Source organism: Malurus melanocephalus, unplaced genomic scaffold (assembly GCF_030028575.1).
Source record: "Malurus melanocephalus ecotype Western Australia unplaced genomic scaffold, MMel_1.1 scaffold_136, whole genome shotgun sequence".
NCBI classification, from domain to species: domain Eukaryota; kingdom Metazoa; phylum Chordata; class Aves; order Passeriformes; family Maluridae; genus Malurus; species Malurus melanocephalus.
Window position 1 is genome coordinate 1161777 of NW_026623368.1, and position 24045 is coordinate 1185821.

Here is a 24045-nt window from a genome sequence, read left to right on the forward strand (position 1 = left end):
CTGGCTGGGCAGGGTGAGGCTCCAGTTCGGGGAGCCACAGGTAGGCGGCGGTCTCCTTTGCTTTTCCCAGGTTCGCGGAGGCTTCCCCCCACACACCCCTCCCTTCCCTCCTCCTCTTTTTCCAGCTCTCGCTTTCCGGGTTGGGAGTTTGGTACGTTCAGAAAAGTGCCTGCAACGGCGCGGGGATCCCCAGGTGGAGCTGGTCCGGGCTTTCTCTCTCCTCCTCCTCTGGCTGGTTTTCCTCCTTTGTGGCYGCATCCAGGGCGCTTCAGTCTCCCTCCCACGCTTCCTCCTTCCCCTCCCTCCCCGCCTCATCCTCACTTCGGGGAGAGAAAGCCGGGCTCTTTCTCCCGGCCGCTCCGGACTCTCACCGCGCCCGCCGTGCGGGGGTGCTGCGCCCCGCTCCTCTCCCCCTCCTCTCCCCTCCCATCCCCTCCCTCCTCCCGGGGCCGCTCCCGCCTCCGGGGGCCACTCCCGCACATGGGCACCGCGCGGGGCTCCCCCTGCGCCGAGGCGGCGGCGGCTTCCCCCCGGCCCCGGAGCGCCTAGCCTGGCCGCCCTCCCGCCCCTATTCAATTGTTGTTGTTGTGCTCTTCTCCCTCTCTCCCTCCCTCTCCTCTCTCTGAACTTTTGTCACCGCGGCCGCTGCGCGGATGAAGACTTTTCGCGCCGGGGACGCCTAGCTCTCCCCGCCACCCCTCCCGCTGCCTTGCCCCGCGCTGCCCCCCGTCCCCGGCCGCGATGCCGTTCCCCCTGCGGACCCTGGAGCCCCTGAAGCTGTGCAGGTTGGAAGAGGCCGGCGGGGATGGCGCGGAGCGGGGCGGCCCGGCGCCGGGGGACCACGCCGGGGCGACGGAGGGGGGCGGCGGGCGCCGCCGCGGCGCGGTGCCGCTCTTCGGGACGCTGGAGCAGGTCAGCTCGTACGCGCTGGTGTCGCTGCTGATGCAGCTCTCCGACCTTTCCCGCTGCGCCGGCGACATCTTCGGCGGGATCCTCAGCGAGGCGGACTCCCTGTGCCACCGCAACGCCCGGCTCCAGCGCCGCCTCGGCGCCCTGGAGGAGCTCCTCGCCCGCCTCGACCACCGCAAAGTCAAGATCCGTGAGTACCACCCTTCCYCAGCGCTGCGAGCTCGTCCGGGACGGTGGCGGGGCGGCTCAGGGAGCGGGAGGACCGGCCGGAGGGCGGCCGCCCGGTGGCGGGGCGGTTGGAGCAGGAGGCTGGGCTCTAGCTTGTGATTTATTTAAAAAATGAAAGAGGGAAACTTAAGCATCCCCGTGTCGCTTTTTCTGTGCTCAGGTGGCTGCGGCCGCCCCCGGTCCCGCAGCGGCTCCTCCCGTGGTCCCGCCGGTGCCCAGGGGCTGCGGTGCGGCGCTGCTCATCTCCCGCCGGGAGACCCCGGCCCCGGGCTCCGTCCCAGCGGCCCCGGCCCGGGCGGGAGGGGCGGTGTCAGCGTGCGGGGCCGGTGGCTGCGGTGTTCCCCCAGCGCTTCTGTGTGGCGGAGCCCGGGCTGTGTTCTCGCTCACCGGGGAGGATGTCTCCGCAGGGCGGGCAGCGGACTGGCCGGGGGCGGGGGGCTGCCAGCACCGCCAACGCCGGGAGGTGATAGCGCTGCGATCCCGGGGGAGTTTGTTTATGTGTTTACGCCRGGTTTGCGCTAGACTTGGGATCAGCCGAGCTTCTGACAGTTCAGCCCACATGCCTGATTAATTCTTTTGTATGTGCATGGGAAGATCTCAGTAAATAGAAACCTGGATGTACTTTGCAGCTGGTTTTGTGTCTCTCGGTTCTCTCGAGCTTCTGTTCTTTGTGGAGAGCTGATCTCAAACTTGTAATTTCAACTTCATGCGGAGCCCAAGCAGCAAGATGCAGATTCAGCCTCGGATTCCTAAGTAGTGGCAGCATGGGGAGGTGGTTCTTAAGTTTCTTTCAGGGCGTGTGAAGTGGCCCTCAGAAGTGACTAGTTGTACAGTTGCACAGAGCTGTAGGAAAAAAAAATTCTGAGCTTGCTTCAACTTCGGAGAAAGGAACCAGTAAAAATTGCATCTGGTACGTGAAGTTTTGTTCGCATGATCAAGCTCCCCACAGACAATGTGGGAGATGGCTTGCGACGTCAGCTTAGCTTTCTCAATGTGCTGGAAACATTCAGAAACCCAAAGGAACTGTGTTGCAACATTTGTGGCAGCTGTGTAAAGTGTAAGCCCAGCCTARATAGGATTGCTGCACAGAGACCACTAATAGTTTCTTTCGAATGGAAGTAGAAAGCTTACTTTGCATATGGCATACTTATGAGCAAAATAAGAATGAAGGCCTTTCACAATAAGACTTAAAGGGAACCCTGTATGGGTAACTTACCTGTCTCATTGCAGAATTATTCCTTATGGTATAATTGGGTATTTGGTTTCTCCAAAGAAGGATGCCTTCATCCTCCTTACCAAACTTAATGGTTTTTAAGTGTGAGGCAAAAGTTTTGTGCTAACCAGTTTTACTTTTTTTAGTGTTTTGTAACTGTATGATAAACTGAAGGACCATTTGTTCCTCACCAAGACAAGTATAATCTTTTCTGCCAATGTAGTTATGTTAATTTGGTATGGCGTGGTTCAGTCAGATTTGAAATGAAAATGTGTTATTACTGGGGATACCTGCGGTATGGTGGTATATTAAATTGATTGCCTCATAGTAAGCAGCATTTATTTATCTCAGTTTAAAGAGGACACTAATAATTATCGTACACTGATGCAATGTATATAAAGGCAAGGGTGGAATAAGGCTAATGGTGCACTGTGCAAACCCTGAAATCTATTTGTCAGACTCTTAGTGATTGTATTCTTTCTTAGTCATTGTTTTGCACAAATTATATATTCATGAATTTTTGTTATTGTTGTTACAACTCAGTTCTTTGGGCTAAGCCTGTTATTGCTTCTAATTTGATGGTCTTTGCTCTTGTCATTGTCATGCCCAAAACTGGATGCAATTCTGTTTGGCTTTCTCTGTTTGGTTTTAAATTCTTTGCTAAGCAGCATCAGTGCTGTTCATTCATTTTTGCTACTTGAAAACTGCATTGCTGCTGTTGCTAATATTTACTTTTCAAAGATCTTGTTTATTAAAGTCTAAGAGAATTAACAATTACTTCTTTCTAATRTATTTTTTACTTTTTTTTTKKTTTGGATTTTTTGTTTGTTTGTTTGTTTTTGTTTTATTAGTAAAGGGTGGTTATTTTATTTACCTATTCAGTCACTACCAATTGTTGTGGAGGCTAAGCATATTGATAGGAAGTTCCACATTGAGCCATGACAATTCTTATGGGCTTTCTAGATATTGCAGTCTGGCCAAGGAGATCAGGTAGGATGCTCAGTTGCAGTTAGAATCACGAAGGTCTCTGTAATACATGCTGTCAAGGTGTGTGTGCAAGTTTAACCCTGTTCCTGACATTAACAGGAAATAGATGGAAAACGAAGAGAATGATTTAATTTGTTTGGGAATGACGGCAAGGGGGATTTTTCCTTCCCATTTTTGAAGCCTCATAGAGAAAGCTGTTTGCTGGTGCGGGACTATAAGAACCACAAGGAYTGTATAATTGCTTTCCCACTCTACTAGATTTTTTTGCTAATCATAAACRTTTTCTTGTGGGGCAAATATTGTAAACTACTGCACCTCTTGTGGTGCACAAGTACACACACAGGTGCAGCATGACATTGTGTCAGATGATTCAAGTAATTTGCTCTTGCATTCAGGATGAGGGGATAGGACATTGTACACCTGCTTTTCAAATCATGGGTAAATTTCTACTTGAATAAATGGCTTTTGTTCTCTTTGTTGGGCCCAGACAATAATTTCCTCTTGCARCTGAAGGTTCCAGAATGATTTTTGAGATCCCAGCATGATGTTGYATGGGAAGGACCAGAAGAGGACTAGCAAACTTCAAATCCAGGTCACAAACACTTCTTGGGAAGTAGCTGCAGACTGGCAGCTGGTAGAAGATATACTGTGTGTGTCCGAGGTGCTTGGGAAAGCACATACTTTGAAACTGTGGGTGTTTTTATTTTTAGGCTATCATAATTTTGTTTCAAAGTAAAGTTTACATGCAGTACCCTTCAGATAACAGGGATCCATTAGTGTTTGTTCCTCACTGAGCATGGGCAGGGGTGTGAGGGAGGGAAAGCAGGCAGAACAAAGCTCTTTGTTTTCACTTAGTCAGTCTCTACAGTCATTGACTGTGCTTGCTGGTCTGTCTGTACCGTGTCTCCTTGTGTGTGTGTAAGATCCATACGCTCCTGGGTCTAGATATTAGAGTATAAATAGGTAAACATGTCTCAGATGATCTCTGGTGTTTCTCTTCTGTTACATACTCCTCAGTATCTGTAGTGAATGCATTAAGTTCAAGAACATCCATTCATTGCTCCGCATGGGAGAGAACTTYCTGATGTGGCAAGGATGTGCTGTAGTGCTGTAGGTGCTGTGTTTGCAACCCTTACCCCTTACTAGGGGTAAACTTTCCCATTTTTCAAGAGTGGGTGGAATTCTGCCATGCACTTCATGTGAGAGGCCTCCTTCCCGAGGGTTTTGTACTGGTGTGCCCCACATGCTTGGAGAGTTTAATTTCATGTTTGCTTCAGGATTCTGAAGGTAGCTTTTGTATGTATGAAGTATTGGTGATGGTTGATTTTTCAGGGGTTTACAAGAATGACTCTGCTTTCCCTGGTTTGGTTTGGCTCTCCTTAACCTTTTGTTTAGAGTGGAGAGAAGTTTCTCATTATATCCCCCCAACTGAGAAACTTKTGCTTGACTTTGTTTCAAAACAAGGTTATTTTTAAGGCAATGCTTTCTTTRCGTGTATTTGGGCTTTGCATAATGAGCAGGGTGTTGTGCCACAAGACAGGACATCAAAATACAGTGAGACACGTCCCCATGGGCTGATGACTGGTTTATAACTCATAGGGGTGGGAGGCACCAATGGCTCAAGGTGGAGTATAGAATTCAAGTGTAGCGTGCAGTACTTGTGACCTTAGTTCAGCTGCACTGGCCACGTCTAGAGAATTAATTAGATTCAGTACTTTTCTAACAGTCTTTCATCAGGTTTTCATTAAACTTATGTGTGTTGCTGTTTTGCATGATGTTTTGTCATATGTTTCCAGCTGCCATCATATGTTTCACACCACAGGACTTGCTTAACAGCTTTTTCTTTCCTAGCAATGTGCATCTGTAGCTGTGACCAAGCATCAGGTGATGCAGTTTTTCATCACTTTCGGTTCTTAAACATCAGGATGGATAAGGGCAGGTGCCTCTTTGAAGTGATCAGAGCTCATCAGAAGGCATATGATGGCAGCAGAGGAATCTTGCATGAATTACAAGGCCACCTCTTAGAAAGTGCTATGAGGCCTTAAACAGTCATTGTTTTTGTAGGGCATGAAGAAGGCCCTTTTTTCCATTAATATTTGTCTCCTGCCATCTGCTGTTGGTCATGCAAAAATTAATATTGATGTTCTTTTCTGTAAATCCCAATGACTTGACAGACTGGAAGTCTGTCTCTTCCATCTTCTCTGCTATTTATTTTTAAGTCTTTCTGAAGAGGTGTTTTGAGAGAGATGCTGGGAGGTTGTGCTAATGACAACTTCTGGTTCAGTTTGGGGTTTGGTCAGTTGCACCTCCTTCTGTTCTGACAGAAAGGAACAGATTCTGTGGGAGGGAGGAAATGCTACCTCCTAATTAGTGKTGTTGTTCAATATCCTCCAGTGTTTAAAGGCACAGCATGATAATTTGATTTTRATGCACAATGTCTATACATATGTATGTTTTTCTTTCTTTTTTTTTTTCCAAGTTTAAGCATGTTAATGCAAGCGAGCTTGGGGGGAGGGGAGTAATGGCTTTCTATTTGCATGGTGGAAGGACAATCCAGTTTACACTTCATCTCCTGCTATTTTGTTTAGTAAGTATTTTCCACTCACTGTGTGCAAGGCAGTACTGGAGCACATTTCCTGCTTTAGCCGAACAGGAAGCTTTATTCAGCTTATTCCTAGGGAAACCCCTCCTCCATCCCAAGCCACCAAAAGTGAGCATTGAGACAGTATCAGCAGTAGGCAGGAGATGAAGGGGTTGGCTGACTTTCTATAGTTTCTGGTGTAAGGACAGGGAATACAAGATATTCATCATTCTGTAGCAACAAGGAGAAACCTTCTTTAGAAAAAGGTTTAGCAAAAAAAACCCCAACACCCACCCCCACAAAAGAAAACAAAACACACCACAACCAAAATCCCCAAACTAACCACCAAAACCACAATGTGCTGTTGAGAAAGCTTTGGTGAGAAAAGACAGGCTTTTAGGTGAAGAACTCTCTGTTCTAGCACTATTTGGGAGCTACAGTTCTTCTGTGATTGCAGATGCTTGAGGTGACTGCACTGTGGTGCTTCTCTCTGTTGCTGTGCAGTACGAAGATTCAACAGCAAAGTTCAACCATGTTAAACAGTTAATTCCTAAGTTCCCATTGGGAAAGAATAGAAGAAATTTTCTCTTTARCCCTGTTGTAATTATTCAGTTTGCTGCTCAAAAGCAATATAACTCTTGTTTTATTTAGCTAGTGCAAGACTAATTATCTGTGGAAATTCAACCTGATCCAAAGGAGATTTCATTTGAAATAAGCAGGAAGAGAGTCTGAGTTAGAGAAAGATTTCCCATGGGGATGGTGGGCCAAGTCGTTGTCCTGCTGAGTGGCAAAGCTCCAGCTGAATTCAGTTTGATGAGGGTTTGGCTTGCTGTTCTAAAAGCAGTTGACACTCTTTGGCTGAAATGTAGAGCTGCTTTGTACATTGCTCAGGACCTATTATACACCACCTACGAACATTTATTTCCGTYGAACTTATGACTGGCTTGATCATTCAGGAAAACAGTCTTTAGGAGAGGTAGTTAATGAATTAAACATACTTGTATTTAGTTGTTTTCAATTAACATCAATTTTGAAGGTTGCTAGATATTCTAGGATGCACTAAAATGTCCTCAGAAGTTTCTCTTCCTATTAGTGTTGGCACAGTCTCATCTTGGTTGAGTGCAAGCTAGTAATCGTGGTCTTGTGGCCTTCTCTCTAAGCTGCTAATAGAAATTTCTTGCAGAAGAGTAATTTTTTTTGGATGAACCTATTAACAAACATAAAACAACACAGTGGAAAGCCACTGAAATTTCTCAAACCCTCTGTCCTGGAATTTAAACCAGCCTCTAATCAACAGAAAGTAAGATGAGGCTTTTGGGGGGTTGAGAGCAGATTATCCCACATGTGCTTAGCGATTCCTGCATCTTTCACTGAAGTGTTTGGTGCTGGCTGCCCTCASCCATGGGATACTTCACTTAATGTTGCCCAGGCCAGATTTGCTGTGRTAATTCCTGGCCTTTTTCTGTATTTCTGGGTGAAGGAGCAGCAATTTCCCTTTCCTCATCTTCCTTTTTTTTCTYCTGCATGCTCAAATAAATGATACAATAAATGAGGGCATGTGCTTTGCTTCCTGTTATCCRGAGCACTAGTGCAGCAGAAACTGAAAGGGGGATTGGGAAATAGGAGGAATTAAAAAACACACATCSAAAGCTTGGCAATTATGCAAAGCCCCAGCTTCTTTTGTAGTCCTAAACTAGCTATCAGCAGGCAAGATCAAAGCTGTCCACCCTAACAGTTAACAAGATCAATTAAACATGCTAATTAAATGTTGTTCTTGGCTCTAGGTTGGATAGGAAACCTGCTGGTTGGATGGCAGTCTCCAGACAGCCTGGATGACATGCCACTTAAAGAGACTAGAAAAAAAATATTTTGCTACCTGTGGGTTCAGCACAGATTAATGTGGGTGGATGTTGCAAGTTGTTTGTAAGTATATCCTGCCCTGCTTTAGTTGGGCAGGGCTGCTTCTGGCTTCTCTTTGTCATTTGTGAATTATGGTGGTTTAAGTTGGGTTGTTTTTATTTATTTATTTATTGTCCTCTTGTCCTGTAATCAGCATTGTGCATATGAGATTTCATTGCCCTTTAAGATCTAGGAGTAGTTAGGACATAAATGCTTAATGTCCAATGAATGGGATTGAGTTTAAGGCACCTTGCAATCTGGAGGCAGGGTAGTTACTCCYGCAGAGAGGCAGAATCAAGTAATTGCTTTTTCCATCACTCCTCTTGGTAGTTACCCTGTTGAAGCCACTGGACTACACAGTTTTTAGGTTAAGACCTGATTAATTTTTTTTCTTCCTCCTATTTTCTCCTCCTCATTTGCTTTAGCAGTTCAGATTCCCCACTCACCCCAGGTGTGCTCTGAGCTGCCTCTCCATCCCCAACCCTGCCTGTTGTGAGGTTTCAGTGTCTGCTCTGTGCCTCCCCACCCATGTCGCTTGTTAAAACTCAGCATTTCCCCCTCCTCAAATACCACACTTTCTGCAGGCCTGATAGTCTGTAGGATTACTGAGGAAGGAGGTGAGGTGATGGGAGGCAGAGACAGGGAAKGGTGAAATTGGATGGAGCTGCTGGCTTTCTCACGACAATAGGGGTGTCTCACCCCTCTATTTCATAACCCCTTGGTGTTAGCCCCAGTGTAAGKCCTTCCTGGCTGGGGTTGTGGGACAGTGGATAATGCCATAATGACTGTCTGAGTATGCCCCTTTCTTCATTCTTATTGCTGCCCTTCCAAACATGTCTATTGCTCTGCTATTGGAGCATAAGCCAAGACCAAAACCACGTACAGCATTACAATGGTGGAAGTGAGAATATAATGTTATTACTTGAAATTAAAAAAAAAAAAAAAACAAACCTCAAAGGAATTGACTTTAGTGTGTATCTATGGCTGAATTCTTATAWCTTTCAAACTTAAAGGACATTTCAGTGTTTCAGTAGGTTTAATTTCCCTAATGTGAGCAGTAGCTCTTTTTTAATTTGAAATTTGACATATTGATAGCAAGTAGATCTGCTAAGTTACTTGATTGGACATTCCTTTTACTGTAATCAGCTGTAGCCTAGCTAACCAAATTTTGATTAATCTAAGATTGTAATTTTTTAATTAACTTAGCTCCTAAGTTTTCAGAGATTAGGACTAGAACAGCTGCCTCCTGAAGTATATYGGAACTATGGATGCTGTCTGAAGAACTGAGCCACTTGTTTTTTCTACTAGTAATAAATGCAAATGTTAATCATAATGGAAAAATGATAGAGATTTCAAGCCTATTGAGTAACAGTGACAATAGTGGGGKTTTTTACACTTTTTATTTCCTTCCTGGTTGAGTGGCCAATTGGAAAATGAAAACAAGAGACTTCTACAGTATGTTKTAATTGGTAATGGTTGTACTTGAATGCTCTTCTTTCTTCTTGTTCCTCCCAATTTTTATTTTTTTTTTTTACCATCAGAATGCTGGCTACAGATGAGCCCTCAACAGCTTTCAAGTGGTGGGATAAATATTGCCACTCACTGGCTTACATACTTCCTGTGTGTGTGGCTATTACATTGGTAAGGTTTCCCAAAATCTTGGATTTGAGTAAGAAAGCAAGCTCAGTCTTCCTCCTTGCAAATGGGTATCTATCCTTTGTTTTCTGCTTTAGCAAGTTGTGGCTTTTGGCAGCAGATGGAGTYTGCTTACAGGAAGCTCAGCAGGACCCGAGATGAGTGTTTTGTGGGTTATCTCTAGTGGCACCTTTTGTTCCTGCTGTATGGGAGGGAAGAGCTCCCAAGCAAGCGGTGTTGGCTTTCCCTTCCTGTTCAGTATCTMGTTCATGGTGAGTAACTGAATCTACTTGGAAGGATTGAGAAGCCAAGTGATGTTTGACTAATGCAGTATCATTAAAAGTTAAAAAGAAAATCTCAAAATATTGTTAGCTTCATTGTCCTTAGAGATGCTGAAAAAATTTTGTGGTAGAAAAAAGGATCCAACTACCAGGAAATGAGAACAAGCTCTTACAAAACTTTTTGTTAACTGTGCTATTTGGTTTTCAATTTGGAAGAARGACAGCACAAGCAAAACTTGATTGATAACACAGCAACAACCACCACCCATTACTCTGGACATCCTTTCTATTCGAAATTTTCAATTATTTTTCCTCCCTCCAGTATATGTCCTGGACGCTGAAAAATATTTATTTGCAGAAGTTCAAAAATCCAAGAATTTATGAAAATAACCACTGTGTAAGATTGAAGATACATGTTCATGAGTATATGAACAATTACACAAGTACAAGGTTATATGATCCTTTATACTATTTTGATTTGTAGTGCTGGAAACACAGAGGCCCTCTTATGTGAACTTGTGAGAAAGGAATAAGTTTATTCTAGATTCGTTATGAGGAAGAAAGAATGGAAATACGGTAACGTTCATAAATATTTCTTGGTGTGTTAGTTTAGATGCCRTTTTCTGCAACTTGTTTGTTGAGCTATATCCTTGTTCTATTAAAATAAAGGTAGGTAGTCASTGTATGGTTCCTCCTAACTTTATTTTAATAATATTATGAGATAGAAGATTGAGTATTTTAAGGTATAAGTGTATTTGCCATAAAGCCACTCCGCATGGCTGAAAGCATGCCGTAGGGAATGGCTATGATAGGAAACAGAAGGGCTGTAATGGGGTTAGAACTGAAAGGTTTTGTACCAGTTGCATTTGCGACCTTGCTRGAAACCAAGATATGGCAAACTGGTATGGCAACTGATCTCCACGGGGCCAACACCCTTTCCAATATCTCTGCTGCTGCCCTTGCAGTGGGGAGCATGTGCAGTCCTGTTGGGCAGGCTGGGGCAGCCTRAGCCCTGCGGGGAGCAATCCCATGGAGGGGGGGCCCTGACCCCGCTGGGCTGCGCTGGGCTCGGCCCCGGTTGTGCAACATGTGCCGAAAGTGGCTCTGGCTCAGCGCTTCTGGAATCCCGGGTAGCACGGGGTTTGCCTCGTCCTGGGGAGGCAAGCACGATCATAACAAGGGTGGTTTCAATGTAAATACATCATTGCAGCTGATTTTGAAATTACTGTTGCACTTATAATTATACAGTAATTACAAAACATATGGAATTGTAATCTRTAATCGTCATCTTTACCTTCAGGAAATATAGGGAAGCTGGGGAAAACGAGGCAGGTGTGAGTCAGTTCTCTTGCCCTGCTTTGTCTTGATGGTCAGCRGTAGGACAAGGCTGTCGCTCATCAAATCCACGTGGACGAGAGAGGCTGTGCTCGCTTCTCTTGAAGGAAAGGTAAAGTGCAGTGTTGGCCTGTTTTTGAAAACAAATTTCCTTAAAACATTAGGAAGCAGTTACAGAGCACAGCCACAATGCAGATTGAAGTGCGAGTTAGAAGGCTCTTTGCCCTGAGAGAGTCCAGTCATAACACCTACGAGTGAATCCAGAAGATGGTAATTTAGTTAAGTGTGGCTTAAAAAGGTCTGTTTTGAAGAACCCAAAGTTTCACAACAGTTATGGGCTTTTTGAGGTCTAGAGGAAGACCAGGTAATTAGAAATCCACAGAGTGTTTGCCGGAGGTGAAGAATACCACAAAAACACAGAGCTCTTGATGCTTTTTAGTTTGTCATGTTACAAAAGCCTCTGTTTGTCCATATCTGTTACAGAGACATTGTGTCTACTGCATGGTAATGAAGACTAAAACCATCTGCAGTGYTTATTATCTTGCCTGCTCCCACTCATTGCTGAGTTTGGCTTGAATTCTATAACTTGTGATGTCCCCTCTGAAAAGTGTGGTATGTAACATGGGAGGGGAGTGCTCTTCAAGGCGTGTTGTTTTGACCCTGTTGCTCTAACTGAGCATGTTTTCCTCCCCTATTCCTTTTCCCAACACATAAAATACAGTAGCTTTTTCTTTGCAAAGCATTTTTTTTACTGTTAGTAACCTTGCTGACAAATTGTGAACTTGCTGCAGTCTGGAAATAGCTGCATCTTGTAAAAGGTAGGAGGAAGAGTAGGTAATTCAGTATAGAATTGTACATAGAGATAATGTGCTGCAGGTTAACGCATCAAATATTTAAATGATTTAAATGCATTGTRTAGTGCAACTGGTAGAAAAATGAATTAGGTCATGACAGACAAAAGCTTGTCTTCATTTGAGCTCCTGTCAGCTTGGCGTGTTTGTGCTCCGTTGGTTTATCACTAGTTATGTCTATGCACATATGGTATTTTTAATTTAGATTATTATTAGTGGCTTATAAAAATATGAATAAACAGAGCCCTGAAGACAAATGAAAGCGTGGCTATGTCTGTAGTGGAAGTTTGAACTTATCAGGGAGAGTCCCAGAATATCTCAGCTTTTAACAGAAATGGCCAACTGGAAAAATGACTGACTGACYAAAGGCAGATAGCACCAAAAAGCAAGTTGGGTATGAACTCTGTGTTTAAGCACTGAAGTGAGCAGCCTGAAGTTCTTCATGGTCATGGTTAGCACTAAAGCACAGCCTCCACTTGCAACGTGTTAAAAAAGATACTCGAGCTGTGTGTCATGTGCTGCTCTACCTTTCTTTGATTTCTCCCCCTACCTTGGGGGCTCTTGTTGAAGCTGAGACAGTGAGCTTGAATGGAATGAAACTTTTYAAGGAAAAGTTCTTGAGGCTGCTTGAGTAGTCACCGAAGGTCCTGTGTTGGGAGCTTTGCTCCTGGATGGGTAAACCTCACAGTGTTCACATGGGTCCACGTGTTRAGCTTATCCAGGTCCCTCTGGATGGCACCCTGCCCCTCTGGCATGTCAGCCACCCCACTCAGCTCAGTAAAGTGGTTGAGGGTGCACTTGATCCCCTCATCTACGTCATTGATGACGTTCAACAGAACTGGTCCCAGTACAGACCCCTGAGGGTCCCTGCTTGTCACCGATCTCCATCTGGACACTGAGTTATTGGTCACCTTCTGGCTGTGACCACTTGATCCAGCCCCYGCTCAGGATAGGCGGAGTGTGAGCCGGGTGCTGAAGGCTGTGTACCTTATCTCCAGGGATGGAGCGTTCACAACCCAACAGTAAAAATGCTTTTCCATATGCTTAAATGGACTTTCTTGTATTACAGGTTTTTCTCATTGCCTCTTGTCAAAGTATTATAACCAGGAACAATATTACACTTACAGGAAGGCTTTCCAAGAGGGGTGCTAATGGGACCCAAGGTGGACAGCCTGATCAAGGGAGCTAGGGTACTCTGGGCCTTTGGTAAATGTCTGTCCTGGTTTTGGCCAGGACAGGGGAGAAGGGGTTACCCTGGTCAAGAAAATGTGGCAGGGGCAGGCTTCCCRTGTAAATAGTTTCTCTATRTTATACCATTTGTCATTAGTACTGTTGCTGTTTGTTTTCTTATSTCATTGCTGTTTCCAGTAAATTGTTCTTATCTCCACCTATAGTCTTTGCCTTTTGTGTCTCCAGTTGGAGTGGAGGGWGCAAGCAGTGGCATGGCTTTAGCTGGAGTACAAAATTGGAGAATACCATTCCTAAACCATGACTATGTCTTAGCACATTTATTTGAAAAAGGATGGGCAAGGGAAGGTGATAGTTAATCAAGTAATAAAACTGGGAGCCAAAAATCACATTCTAAAAATTATCATTAATATTATTTATTTTTAATTATTTACTTGAGGACTTCTGACCTTGCAGTGCTCCGTGGGAAGAGCTTTAATACTGTCCATGAAAATAACTATTGTTTCTGTTGAAAGGCAAGGTAATAAACTTGATCTCAGAAAGATGGAAACTATCTCCAGTGAAGAAAGTGTTTCCAGTGTCTCACCTTTCAGACACTGTTGGCAATAATCTCTTAGGGAATGAAAAGCATTCACTGTTTGCAGGAGGAGTCCTGAACAACCCTTCCGCATGCTTAAGAATTTCAGCAGCGGCTTCTCTTTGAAATTCTGACAAAGATCCTTGGCTAGGTTTTTGGAAACTGTCTAGGATCTAGGTTACATTACTACAGTACCCTATTTTTTGCCTGTTGATGGGAGCTTTATTCAGCAGGATGGAAAACATACCATGTAGTTCTGTGCTTCATCTTGCTTGGGGCAAGCAAGCWAACTCCAATGAGAATTACAGGAAATACCTTTTTGATCATCCACAGCAGCAGTTGATCAAATAAAGCAGTTCCTCAGTAGCCTGARTTGCTGCTAATTAAACACATTTTCTTATCCTTCCCCTAAGTAAGCAACCCTTTAGGCTGACTTAATTACCAGGATGGTGTAAGTGTGATAGCGCTTTAAAAGAAAGTTATGATTTAAGGGTCAAATCAAAGCTATTGGAGAGAAATAGTTTTTATTTTAAAATGTTTTTGTTAGGCGGTGGGATTATCTGGTATTTTACATAACTTACATACATGGATGGCAAACTATCATTGTACACTGGGTTTTTTCCCCAAAGCAAGTTCATAAACTCTTGTTAAAATTGTCCAAATTCACATGGAGGAAGCCAAATTGGCATTCAATACAGCTGTATTTAAGGCTCTTGGCAGGATTTTTCCATATGAAAGATGTTACATGTGAGATCTTGGAATAAAACTCTAAAAAGTTTTGTGATGACAATTCTAAAGACTGCCAGATCATCCTAAAATTAAGGGATTTTAAATACCATATCAGAGTTCTGTGTCAGAGTTCTCTTGTCTTACACTGTCTTTCTATGGTCTGTGTAAATTGATTTTTGTTACAACACCTCTGGGAAATATCCACTGGATAAGATTGTAATCCCAGGTATTTGGCACCTCTGCTGCTTTCTTCTGTGGAATCTTGCAAAAATGGGGTTCACTGAAAGTCTGGCCTTAAGAATTTGAGCATAATGAATGATTTTTTTTTTCTGTATTGTGTTTCTAAGGAGAATAGTTATAGCCTGTGGAATGCATCCTGTTTTCTCGGCTGCAATGAAACCCTTGCTTTTCATTGGTAATACCTACTATTTTTCTTCTGCGTTAAGGCTGCCAACATCTGACCCAGGACTTCTTAAAGACAAAGGCTAATAGAGATGTGTTCCTTTGTTTTATACCAGAGAGGAAAAGGTTGGGGTTCTTTAAATGAGTTAGTTTTCCCTGTGGTGCTTTCAATCAAACCTTGTGTGTGTGTTTGTGTGTGTGAAAGAAAAAGAAAAAAAAAAAAAAAGCTTTCAATCAAACCTTGTGTGTGTGTTTGTGTGTGTGAAAGAAAAAAAAAAAAAAAAAAAAAAAACCTCAAAACTAAAAAATCAAATCTCAATAGACAATAAAGAAAAAAGCAAACAGAAAGCAATCAACCGATTGACTTTGCCCAAACTATAAGAAAGCCAAAAAAGTAAAGGCCTTGTATTCTAAATGCACATTTGATTTTGTTTTTCTAGTCTGTATCAGTAGCAGAGTAGATTAACCCACAATAATTTTTACATTGTTAATATTCCTTGATACACATTTTTATATAAATAGATCATGTAGCCGAAACTTCTTTTTGTCTGTTTCTTGTTTGCRTTTAAGGTCAAGAAGACACATGGGGTGAAAGTCTGGGTTGACTTACGATTTGCATTTTCCAACATCAGTTTTGACCTTGAGTTGCTAAGTATGAACTTGGAACAAAAGAGCTTTATAGAAGTGGTTGATGGATGGGTTGTAATATTGAAGCTTCCCTCCCCCATGCTCACATCCTCGGAGCTCGGTCCATCCTTACGCTCAAGTGCTGCTTTCATAGGCAAGAGTCTGCTGCTTCAGGAGATAAAAATGCTGAGGCAGGCACTTTGGGAGTCTGTTTATAATAGTGAAGATGTAGGAGAGAGAGAGAAGTCAAAATTGTGTAGGTAAGTTTTGGGGGATTTTTAATATTTTTTTTCTTTTGTGGGGGATGTCCCCAAATGTTTCCTAATGAGGTAATTATTTTATRTAAATATCTTGCCTGTTATTGCAGAGGAAATGCTCTTGCATCTTCTTTTTGTCTTTTCTCTGCAATCAGCTTGCTTTGTGAGGATTGTGGTACATTTTTTAAAAATTAYTTTTTTTATAAAGAAAACCTTTTTGAACCCTATCCCTCTCCCGCTTTCCCCCATTTATTTCAGTACCTCTAGCTATCACAAATTTGTGTTTTGTCAAATTTGCTGAGATTTTTCTTCACTTAAATGCTATAAAAACAGAGAAGTGGTTGTTCTGGGAGGAGAGGGAATTAGCAGCCRTAGAAGCAGCAATCTGAGTGGTGATATATCTGGGAATGCTCTGGAGGCCAYATTTTGCTATTTTGAAATCTGAAAAAAAGAGCTCCCCCTAACTAAGGATTGCCCTTGTGTTTTGAATCAAGCTTCATTAATATTGAACAGTGAGTGTGGTGTAAGGGCAGGACTCCGAGGAGCTGTGGTGGTGCCGTGTTGGGCTGGCACGGTGGCTCCCAGTTGGGCTCTGCCAGCGGTCTGGGGTGTCCTGAGAGCAGAAAGTGGGGAACATGGCTATCTGTGCGGCTATATCATAAACTAGGTGACACTGGAAGGACCTTTAAAGATCATCTAGCCGCCTCCTTTGTGTTTAATTAATTATTCTGTTTTGCTGTGGACGGAAAAGGTGAAGTGGTTACAAGAACAGATGGCACAAATGGAAAGGGATCGACTGAAAAGAAGCAAAATTAGCGTGAGGCAGGCATCAGTGCCACTGAGCTAATGAAGCTCTGTCTTCTGCAGTCATCTTGAAGTCAAGTTAGACTCTCATGTGTGTTGTCTTAGTATTGCCAGCGGGAGGTTGGTTTGTTTCTGAAAGAAAAATAAACAGAGAAGGGGAGGGGAGTGTCACWTATTTTGCTGGAGGGGATTTTAGGGAAAAACCAAAATGAATGTGAAAAATCAACAAAAGTTAAAATGCTTTGGTTTAAATCCTATGAGTACAACAGATGCTGAGAGTGCTCACAATTGCCAGCATCCCTATGAGACCTCTGATCATTACTGCAGTCTTGTACTGTGACCTTGCAAAATCTCTTTTAGTATTATTTAAGGCTTGCTTGAAGGTCAGAGATCTTCCTCTGCAAGTCTTGTAGAGACAGATCTTGGTTTTGGARAGTGGAAGTACAGAATTTGTGGGTGCAGAATAATGGGCTGCTGCACAGAGAACTCTGTAAGAAAATACCACCACCATCCTTAGAAGGAAGAGCAAGATCCTTTCTTTGAAGGCTGATGTTTTAAAGTGAACCACAGCATAGATGGGGCTGCTGTGATGTGCCATAGATGTTCTCACTCATAATTGCCAAAAGGGCTTTGAGGATGGCAGAATTCCCATTTTAAAACTGAACAAAGAAAATTCTAAGGTCGTCTGCCATGTCCATCCAAAGTAATACCAGAGCCTGCATCTCAACACTGGTGAAATGAGATCCCAATAGATTAAGCTGCCCTCCAGTTCATAGGTTGCACAAGATCTGTCTGGAATTGGCTTGCCTTCTGTTGAACTGAACTTTGATCTATTTAGCTTTGATGCATAGGGCATTGGTGGCCAAATCTATCCACCAGATCTGAGAGGAAGGGAGTAGGAGTKCATGGTATTCTGCAGACTTGGGATGATTGTGATGATTAAGATTACTTCAATGGATAAAGGAAAATAATTACATGATTTCCTGTAACATTCCGTAGACCTTTAAATACAAGGCATTGATTTTTACCCAGCATTGTATGAAATCAGTGTTTTTATTTGGTGCTGTAGGAAATCCACTGCAAAAGTCCCTCCTCTAATGATCAATACTTCAGTGGTCCATAGATGTCTTGGATTTCCTGTTCATCTGCTTGGCTGTTTGTTCATGCTTGSTCCGCGAAATCCAGCTTGCCTTCATGTTAGTCTGCTGGTTAATGCCTGGGCTGAAATCTTTCCTACTGCTGTAACAGTCCTGAAAAGCTTTCCTCAAAAATCCCCGCTTTGATTAATTCTAGCAACCCCTTGCAAACAAATTGAAGAATGAAGGATTTACCRCATAAATTGGTAAAGGATGGTGATTTACATACTAAAATTACTTTGAGGTACATCTGAGGGTTGCTGTGGAAAGGGTCAAATACTTTTTTGGACTTTGGTTAAGTAAATTTCACTGAGGATGTGTGTGTGATATCCCCAGTGATTAATTGCTCTCAAATTCTTATCCCAGCTGAGTTATGTAATATGAATCTCAGAAGGACTCCCCATAAAAAGTCTGTGAATGGTAGATGTAAATGTCTGCAGTGGCTTTTGAAATTTTAGACATGGAAAGTGCTAATGGGAAAAATATTTTATATAGCTTCTGAGATAGGGTCTAGAATTTTTTTAAGCCTTGTGTTTAACTCCCACTGATTTAAAAATTCTGAGGCTTTGCTATGAATTTTTCCTTATGCTTCTGCCAGAACAATAGTTGAGTGTCTTCAAAGAAATTAGACTAAGGCTGCGAAGTGAAAAATACCAAATGGAAAGGTATGTACTTAATTCTAACTGGTGCCTGTGAAAATCTTCTATWACGCATTTCAGATGGTATTATAGGGTGCTATTTATGAGTACCTCAATAAAGATTTTTTTTTTTGGCAGCAGGATGATTAACAATTTTTCTTTGTCACATGAAGTCCTAAATTTTTCAGAGTGCTTTTWGCTAGCAACCCAAAAATGGGAAATGGACAAACACTGAGCTGAACATGTAAACATTTTCAATATATATATAAAACATTTTCTATATATATATAAATAAATATATATATATATAAACATATAAAATATATATGATATAAATATATATATAAAATAAAATTTCAGGGTTCAAAATACCTGTACTAATATCTGAAGATCATGAGTTTTCTTTGCGAGAGCATAACCTTTCTGAGGAGGTTGGAGGCAGGATGGGAACACCTCTTGTGCTGGAGTGCTGAGATCAGCATTGCCATGGGATTCCCGTGCCTGCTGCATGCAGGGGATGGGGAAAACAAACAGTTTCTCTACTCAGGTGTAAAGGAAATATCACGAAACATCTGTTGTGGTAAAGGAAAGCATACTTGAATACATGAAAGAGTGAGATCTCCAATCCAGATAGGCAGACAGCCTGTGCTTATCTTGCCTGTGTTGTTCACACTCACTGCTGCCTCAAAAACAGGTTTCAGTGGTGAGGCTGCTGACGCGCTCACGTTTTCACCCGTGATGCACATTATCACAGTGGTGCTCCCTGGTGCTGGGCTTTGTCCAGCACTCTTCGGTCAACTTTTTGAGTGGTATCATGCCAACTGTGTTTTCAGACCTGTGCACATGGCAGCAGTGGCTTTCAGGTCTCAATTRCCTGTGCCCATCTGTGGCATGAGACATTTGACCCGTCCTTGCTGTGTCAGTGGCAGCTCTGTGATGATCGCTTACAGCAATCTCTTACTCTCCCCGCAAGTGGCAGTCCAGGCTTGTCCAGTAGGCTACTGCTGGGACCACTCTCACTTTGGTTGCAGACTGGTTTCTCTGTGGATGCTGGGAAGATTTTTTGTGTTGGAGCAAATGTAAATAAGGTCAGCCCCAATCTGTGTGTGTTTAGCTGACTAACGTGACCAGTGTTAGGCACAGCTGATTGATTTGATGGTTTTCAGTTTTCCTTAGAGGGCAATAGTGTAGACCTTGAGATACTGGGATGCTGTAATAGGGCTTGAATAGTTATTGAAAATGAAAAGAAGATAATTTCCGTTAATGTCAGAATGTAGTGCAGCATTTTTGTTTGGTGCTGTTTCTGTAGGGATGGCCACATCTGCAGTCCACCATGCAGGGCAGCACTGCCCTTTCTGTTATAGGAGGAGTCCAATCTGTTGAAATGGTTCAGCTGGTGAACAGTAGCTTCTTGCTGCCGTACTTTAGTTGGTGCACAGTTGGTCCATGTCAGAACATGATGGTCAGATGTGCAGAGGAGTGCTGAAAAGCAAGGACGAAAGCACCATCATTGAAGCAATGAAGCAGCAGGAGTAGTTCCAGCAGACCCCAGCTTTAAGTCAGGACATAAAAACAGGTCTGGATTTTAAAGCAGCAAATGCTGCTGAGTTTATAAAACCCTGAAAATCATGTGTGGGTTTCCTTTAATGTTGAGGAAAGAGACGTTAGTCCACACTTGCACTCATTTAAAGTCTTTGACTTTGCATTCCTCTGCCCTGGTATGCATATAACAACAACGAGAGATAAAAAAAGCAGCAATGATCCCAAGTAGGTGCTCCCAAAACTCCTCAGAAGGATGGGCAAAATCACTGGCTGACATAGAAGCARCATGGTACAATGGGGGTAATGATTTGAGCAAGCGTGGCCAACTACTGCCCATAAATAGGAGTTAGAGCAGCTGTGTTGGTTTTGGTACTCAAGAAAATAGCATCAAACAGGAGCCAGCTGTGGTACTTTGCTGGCTAGCCCTCCATCGCTTTATAACCACTTGGTGCTGGCAGGGCCTCTTTCCACCTCTTCAACACCAGTGGCARCATTTTGAAAAAGTATCTGATTCCAAAATAAATGTCCACATGCAGATTTCCTGAAAATTAGCACAGAGTGTGAAATGGAAACAGATTGAGTTATTTTGCTGTAAGCTGGTATGCAGTTCAGCTCTCCMTAACCACTCCCAGAGGAAATAATAAATACTGAAGTGTTTAAATGTAAGGCTTCATATTTTCTTTAGTAAATGGTTTTGAGTAAAATGTCCTGAACTATTTTTAACTCTGTAGAGCAGTTAATGGTTTAAGTATGTTTTCAGAAGTTTTGTTCAGCTTGTGCGTTGGTAATCTGTTTAGAAGAAAAAATAATTGCTATCTGTTTATGTARGTATTAATCTAAAACAGTTTTAAAAAAAATATCATTAGGTACTAATTTATTGTCTTTAATATCAGATATGCTGATGATGATTTTAGGGTTTAATTTCTTTTTAGGGTGTTGTTTTTTGGTTTGTTTTTTTTMAAGCTTTCCTCACAGTCCTTAAAACAAAACAAAATGCTGCACTCTCTCCCAAGCCATGCCTTCCCCAAAAGAAAATATTGTAAACTGTTATTTTTTTCTCAAAGGTAATTCAAAAATTATGTTCAGTTTTATTACCTATAAGCATGCATGGCCTGTTCTTCTATATAGAGTCATTTGTGCTACTGCCAAGTGAAGTTTGTTCTGGCTAACATAATTCCCCAAAATAATGCTTTTTTATTTCTGAAACACTGAATGTCTCATYGCCATGRRGTTGACAATAGTRATAKTTTCAAYCATATCAGCATTACTCCAGTTTACRCTTGTGGAATGATTCTTCATTTGYAATCTTTTGAGGCTCTTGGTGTCTTCCTCTTGCAGRAATTAAAGTTCAACTGAATAATTATGAGGACTAACCAAACTTGTCCTTATTTTATGWCGTTCGCTGGCTTTTATGGTGCCAGTTTCAGTATTTGACAGCCAAACCCTGAAGTGGAAATGGCAAACAAACCCAAATTGACCTATTTATAATGTTAGCTAAGCAGCAATGAGGAGTCTGTATGTAGTGAGTAAGATCACAGAGTATTCTCAGTTGAAAGGAACTCCCAAGGATCATCAAGGCCATCTCTTAAGTGAATGGCCCATATGTGGASTGAACCCACARCCTTGGCATTATCAGCAYCACCAATGGAGTTRCTCRAGTAGCAGCTACTCTGGGTTAGAGTTAYTTGAAGCCATACATTGCATTTATTCATTCATATGTTGCGGTTCCTCCACATTCTTCAGTAGTTTCATTCATTTGCTCACACTTTGAGGACCAGCAGAGCTTCAGAAGTTATTTCCTCATCAGCTTTATTTACAATAGAAAAAGTACRAGTTTTGATGAATCACCTGCAATGAATCTGTGTAATACACATTTCTCACTGGTCAACATAGATACCTAGCACTGATTTTTTAAATCAGCTTTACTACATGCAGTGAATATTCTTACAATTTTGGCAAAGCTAGTGTTTTAAGTACTTGAGATTCTTAAATTCCAGGGATGACACCTAAAAAGCTGGACTGGTCTGTGTTTGCTCTTTCTCAGTACCTCCAAGTCCCACTCCATATGTGCTGCTTTCTCTGCACCATTTTGTAGTGGGGAATGGAGGTGAAGGTTGGCTTGCTCMTCCCTGTCCTTCACTTGGGGGATGAGGAGTGTACAGCTCATCTAATTGTAACTAGAAACAACTGCTGAACTTTCATCTGTTAATTACCCTTCCATTGAGGACTGCACTGCTGTAGCATCTGTTACTCATTATATCTTGTTTAAAAAGAAGCCAGTAAGAAAAAAAAATACATAGGAGGGATAAAAACAATGAGGTATCAGTTTAGAGCGCAGAATTGATAACAAATGTTCTATTTCTGGTTTCTTTGCTGCCATGGAAGCCTTGTACCTTCATACAAGTGTCTTTCATCACCTGTTAAATGAAGTCTGTGCCTGCTGCTTGCAGGTGCTTTGATTATTTTTAGTTTATGCATGTATCAGTGGAAAGCTTTGAAAAGTCTTGGTTTTGCTTTTTCTTTCCTCCTCCTGTGATGTCGTATTTCTTTGTTGTGTTATTTCCCAGCCATGGTTGTTATCAGCCTTACCAAGCTCTTCCCAGGATGGGTTTTCACTTTCCTGCTGCTGTGCAGGGTCACGGGGAGCCACTGCCAGGCTGCGGGAGGCAGTGCCAGCTGCTCGCAGACACCAGGCTGGCAGTGTCACCACACCTGTGACAGCAGCATCTCCTGAGCTGCCTGCAAGGGTCTAACAGGCTTTTAAGGCAGCAATGGGATTTCTAGAAGAGTAGCAAAGAGGATTTGTGTAGTGGTTGGGAAAGGGTTTTCTACTCTAACTCCTAATGTTTTGGCCTGAAGTATGAGGGRGATGGTTGCTGCCTGTTCTCAAACAGAATGCTTATTTCGCACCATAATTCAYGAATGGCTCTTCCCTGCCATGTGTGCTTAGCTGATGGAATGATGCTCTGCACACAGTGCACTTCAGTCTGTGCTGATTTTTGTTCCACACTGGCTTCTGTGTCCTTTCAATAAGTTTTATCTGTTGGAACATCTACACTATGCCCTGGCATAACCTGCTCAGTCATACCTAATACACCAAAAGACCTTGGTGCAGGGCATGTATGTGAGGTAGCAGTAATAAGGCACCAATGGAATGTTCCAGGCCTCTTTCAGATGCATTATGACCCCAAGAATATGCAGAAGAATTGCACTGCCCCCTTTTTTGGTGGTAGYGAGCTGCTGGGCTTAGCCCACCATGCCTGACCTTTGAAGCTGCAGGTTGCTGCCACCCTTTGTCCTGTCCTGCTCCTGCTGCAGGCTCCTTGGGCCAGATCCAGGGCAGGTGCAGTGCTAATTCAGCCCACAAACCCAAGGGCAAGCACAAGGGACAACAGTTTTACTAATGTCCATGCTGGAGGTATCATRGTTCATTCACTTCAGCAGGGCCCACTAAAACAGCTTCCACTCTCTCTCTTTGGTGTTAGATCAGCACCAAAGTCATCACAGAAACAAGTCTTGCAAGGTAAGCCTGAATGCCTGAACTCAAGTTTGATAACCCTGTCCTTGGTTTGTTAGCTTGGCTTTTTGGTTTTTTTTGCTTCTTTAAGGACAATGATGGGTACTTTTCACTGAGTGGTCTCTTCAGACAGAAGGCAGAGTGCTCGAGCTTCAGTCATTGGGCTGGTGTGAAATCCCTTTCTATCCCTCCTGCTGAAGAGAAAGTCATGGGACCAGAAAGGAAAAAATTTGAAAAGAAGCCTTGTAGGCTTTGTTGTCTGGGAGTTAGGGCTGTTGGCTGGTTTGGATTGATGTGGGTTTTGGTCTGCACTCTGGGAGTTTTTCTCTGCTTTAGTCCAGCAGCTTTTTTTTTCCCTTCTTCGTGTCTGGTTAATAATAAGGCAACTATTAATAATTAAAAATTCTGTGTATCCAAATCCGTGTTTTTGATTGCATATCATTTATAAATCTAATTCCTTTACCTAGAGGTCCAAGTATTTTTGGCATGTCAAAATGGAAAACTTGGCTTCCTGTGTTTCTCTTGAGTATACCTCCCTGCTCTCTCACCATCTCTTGTCTTTGTCTGTAGGGACTGGAATTTTCACTTAGCTGAAATTCCTGTTTCTCTTGCACACCTTGAGTATTCATAAGTTTCCTCTATTGAAATTGATGCCAGACCTGTGCTGCTTGATCTACTGCTGCAATTAAATGCAAATTAAACCAGTTTT

At 42.8% G+C, this 24045-nt stretch overlaps 1 protein-coding gene across 4 annotated transcripts in view; it reads left to right on the forward strand.

Annotated features, from left to right (window-relative positions):
• The first annotated feature begins 349 nt into the window (after window positions 1–349).
• NHSL1 (NHS like 1) overlaps window positions 350–24045 on the forward strand; it is a 177944-nt gene continuing 154248 nt past the window's right edge. For all 4 annotated transcript variants that reach the window (XM_057370909.1, XM_057370910.1, XM_057370911.1 and 1 more), the window contains exon 1: window positions 350–1099. In XM_057370909.1, the coding sequence (XP_057226892.1) occupies window positions 742–1099 (358 nt within the window). In that variant the 5' untranslated portion in view covers window positions 350–741. The remainder of the gene's footprint in view (window positions 1100–24045) is intronic.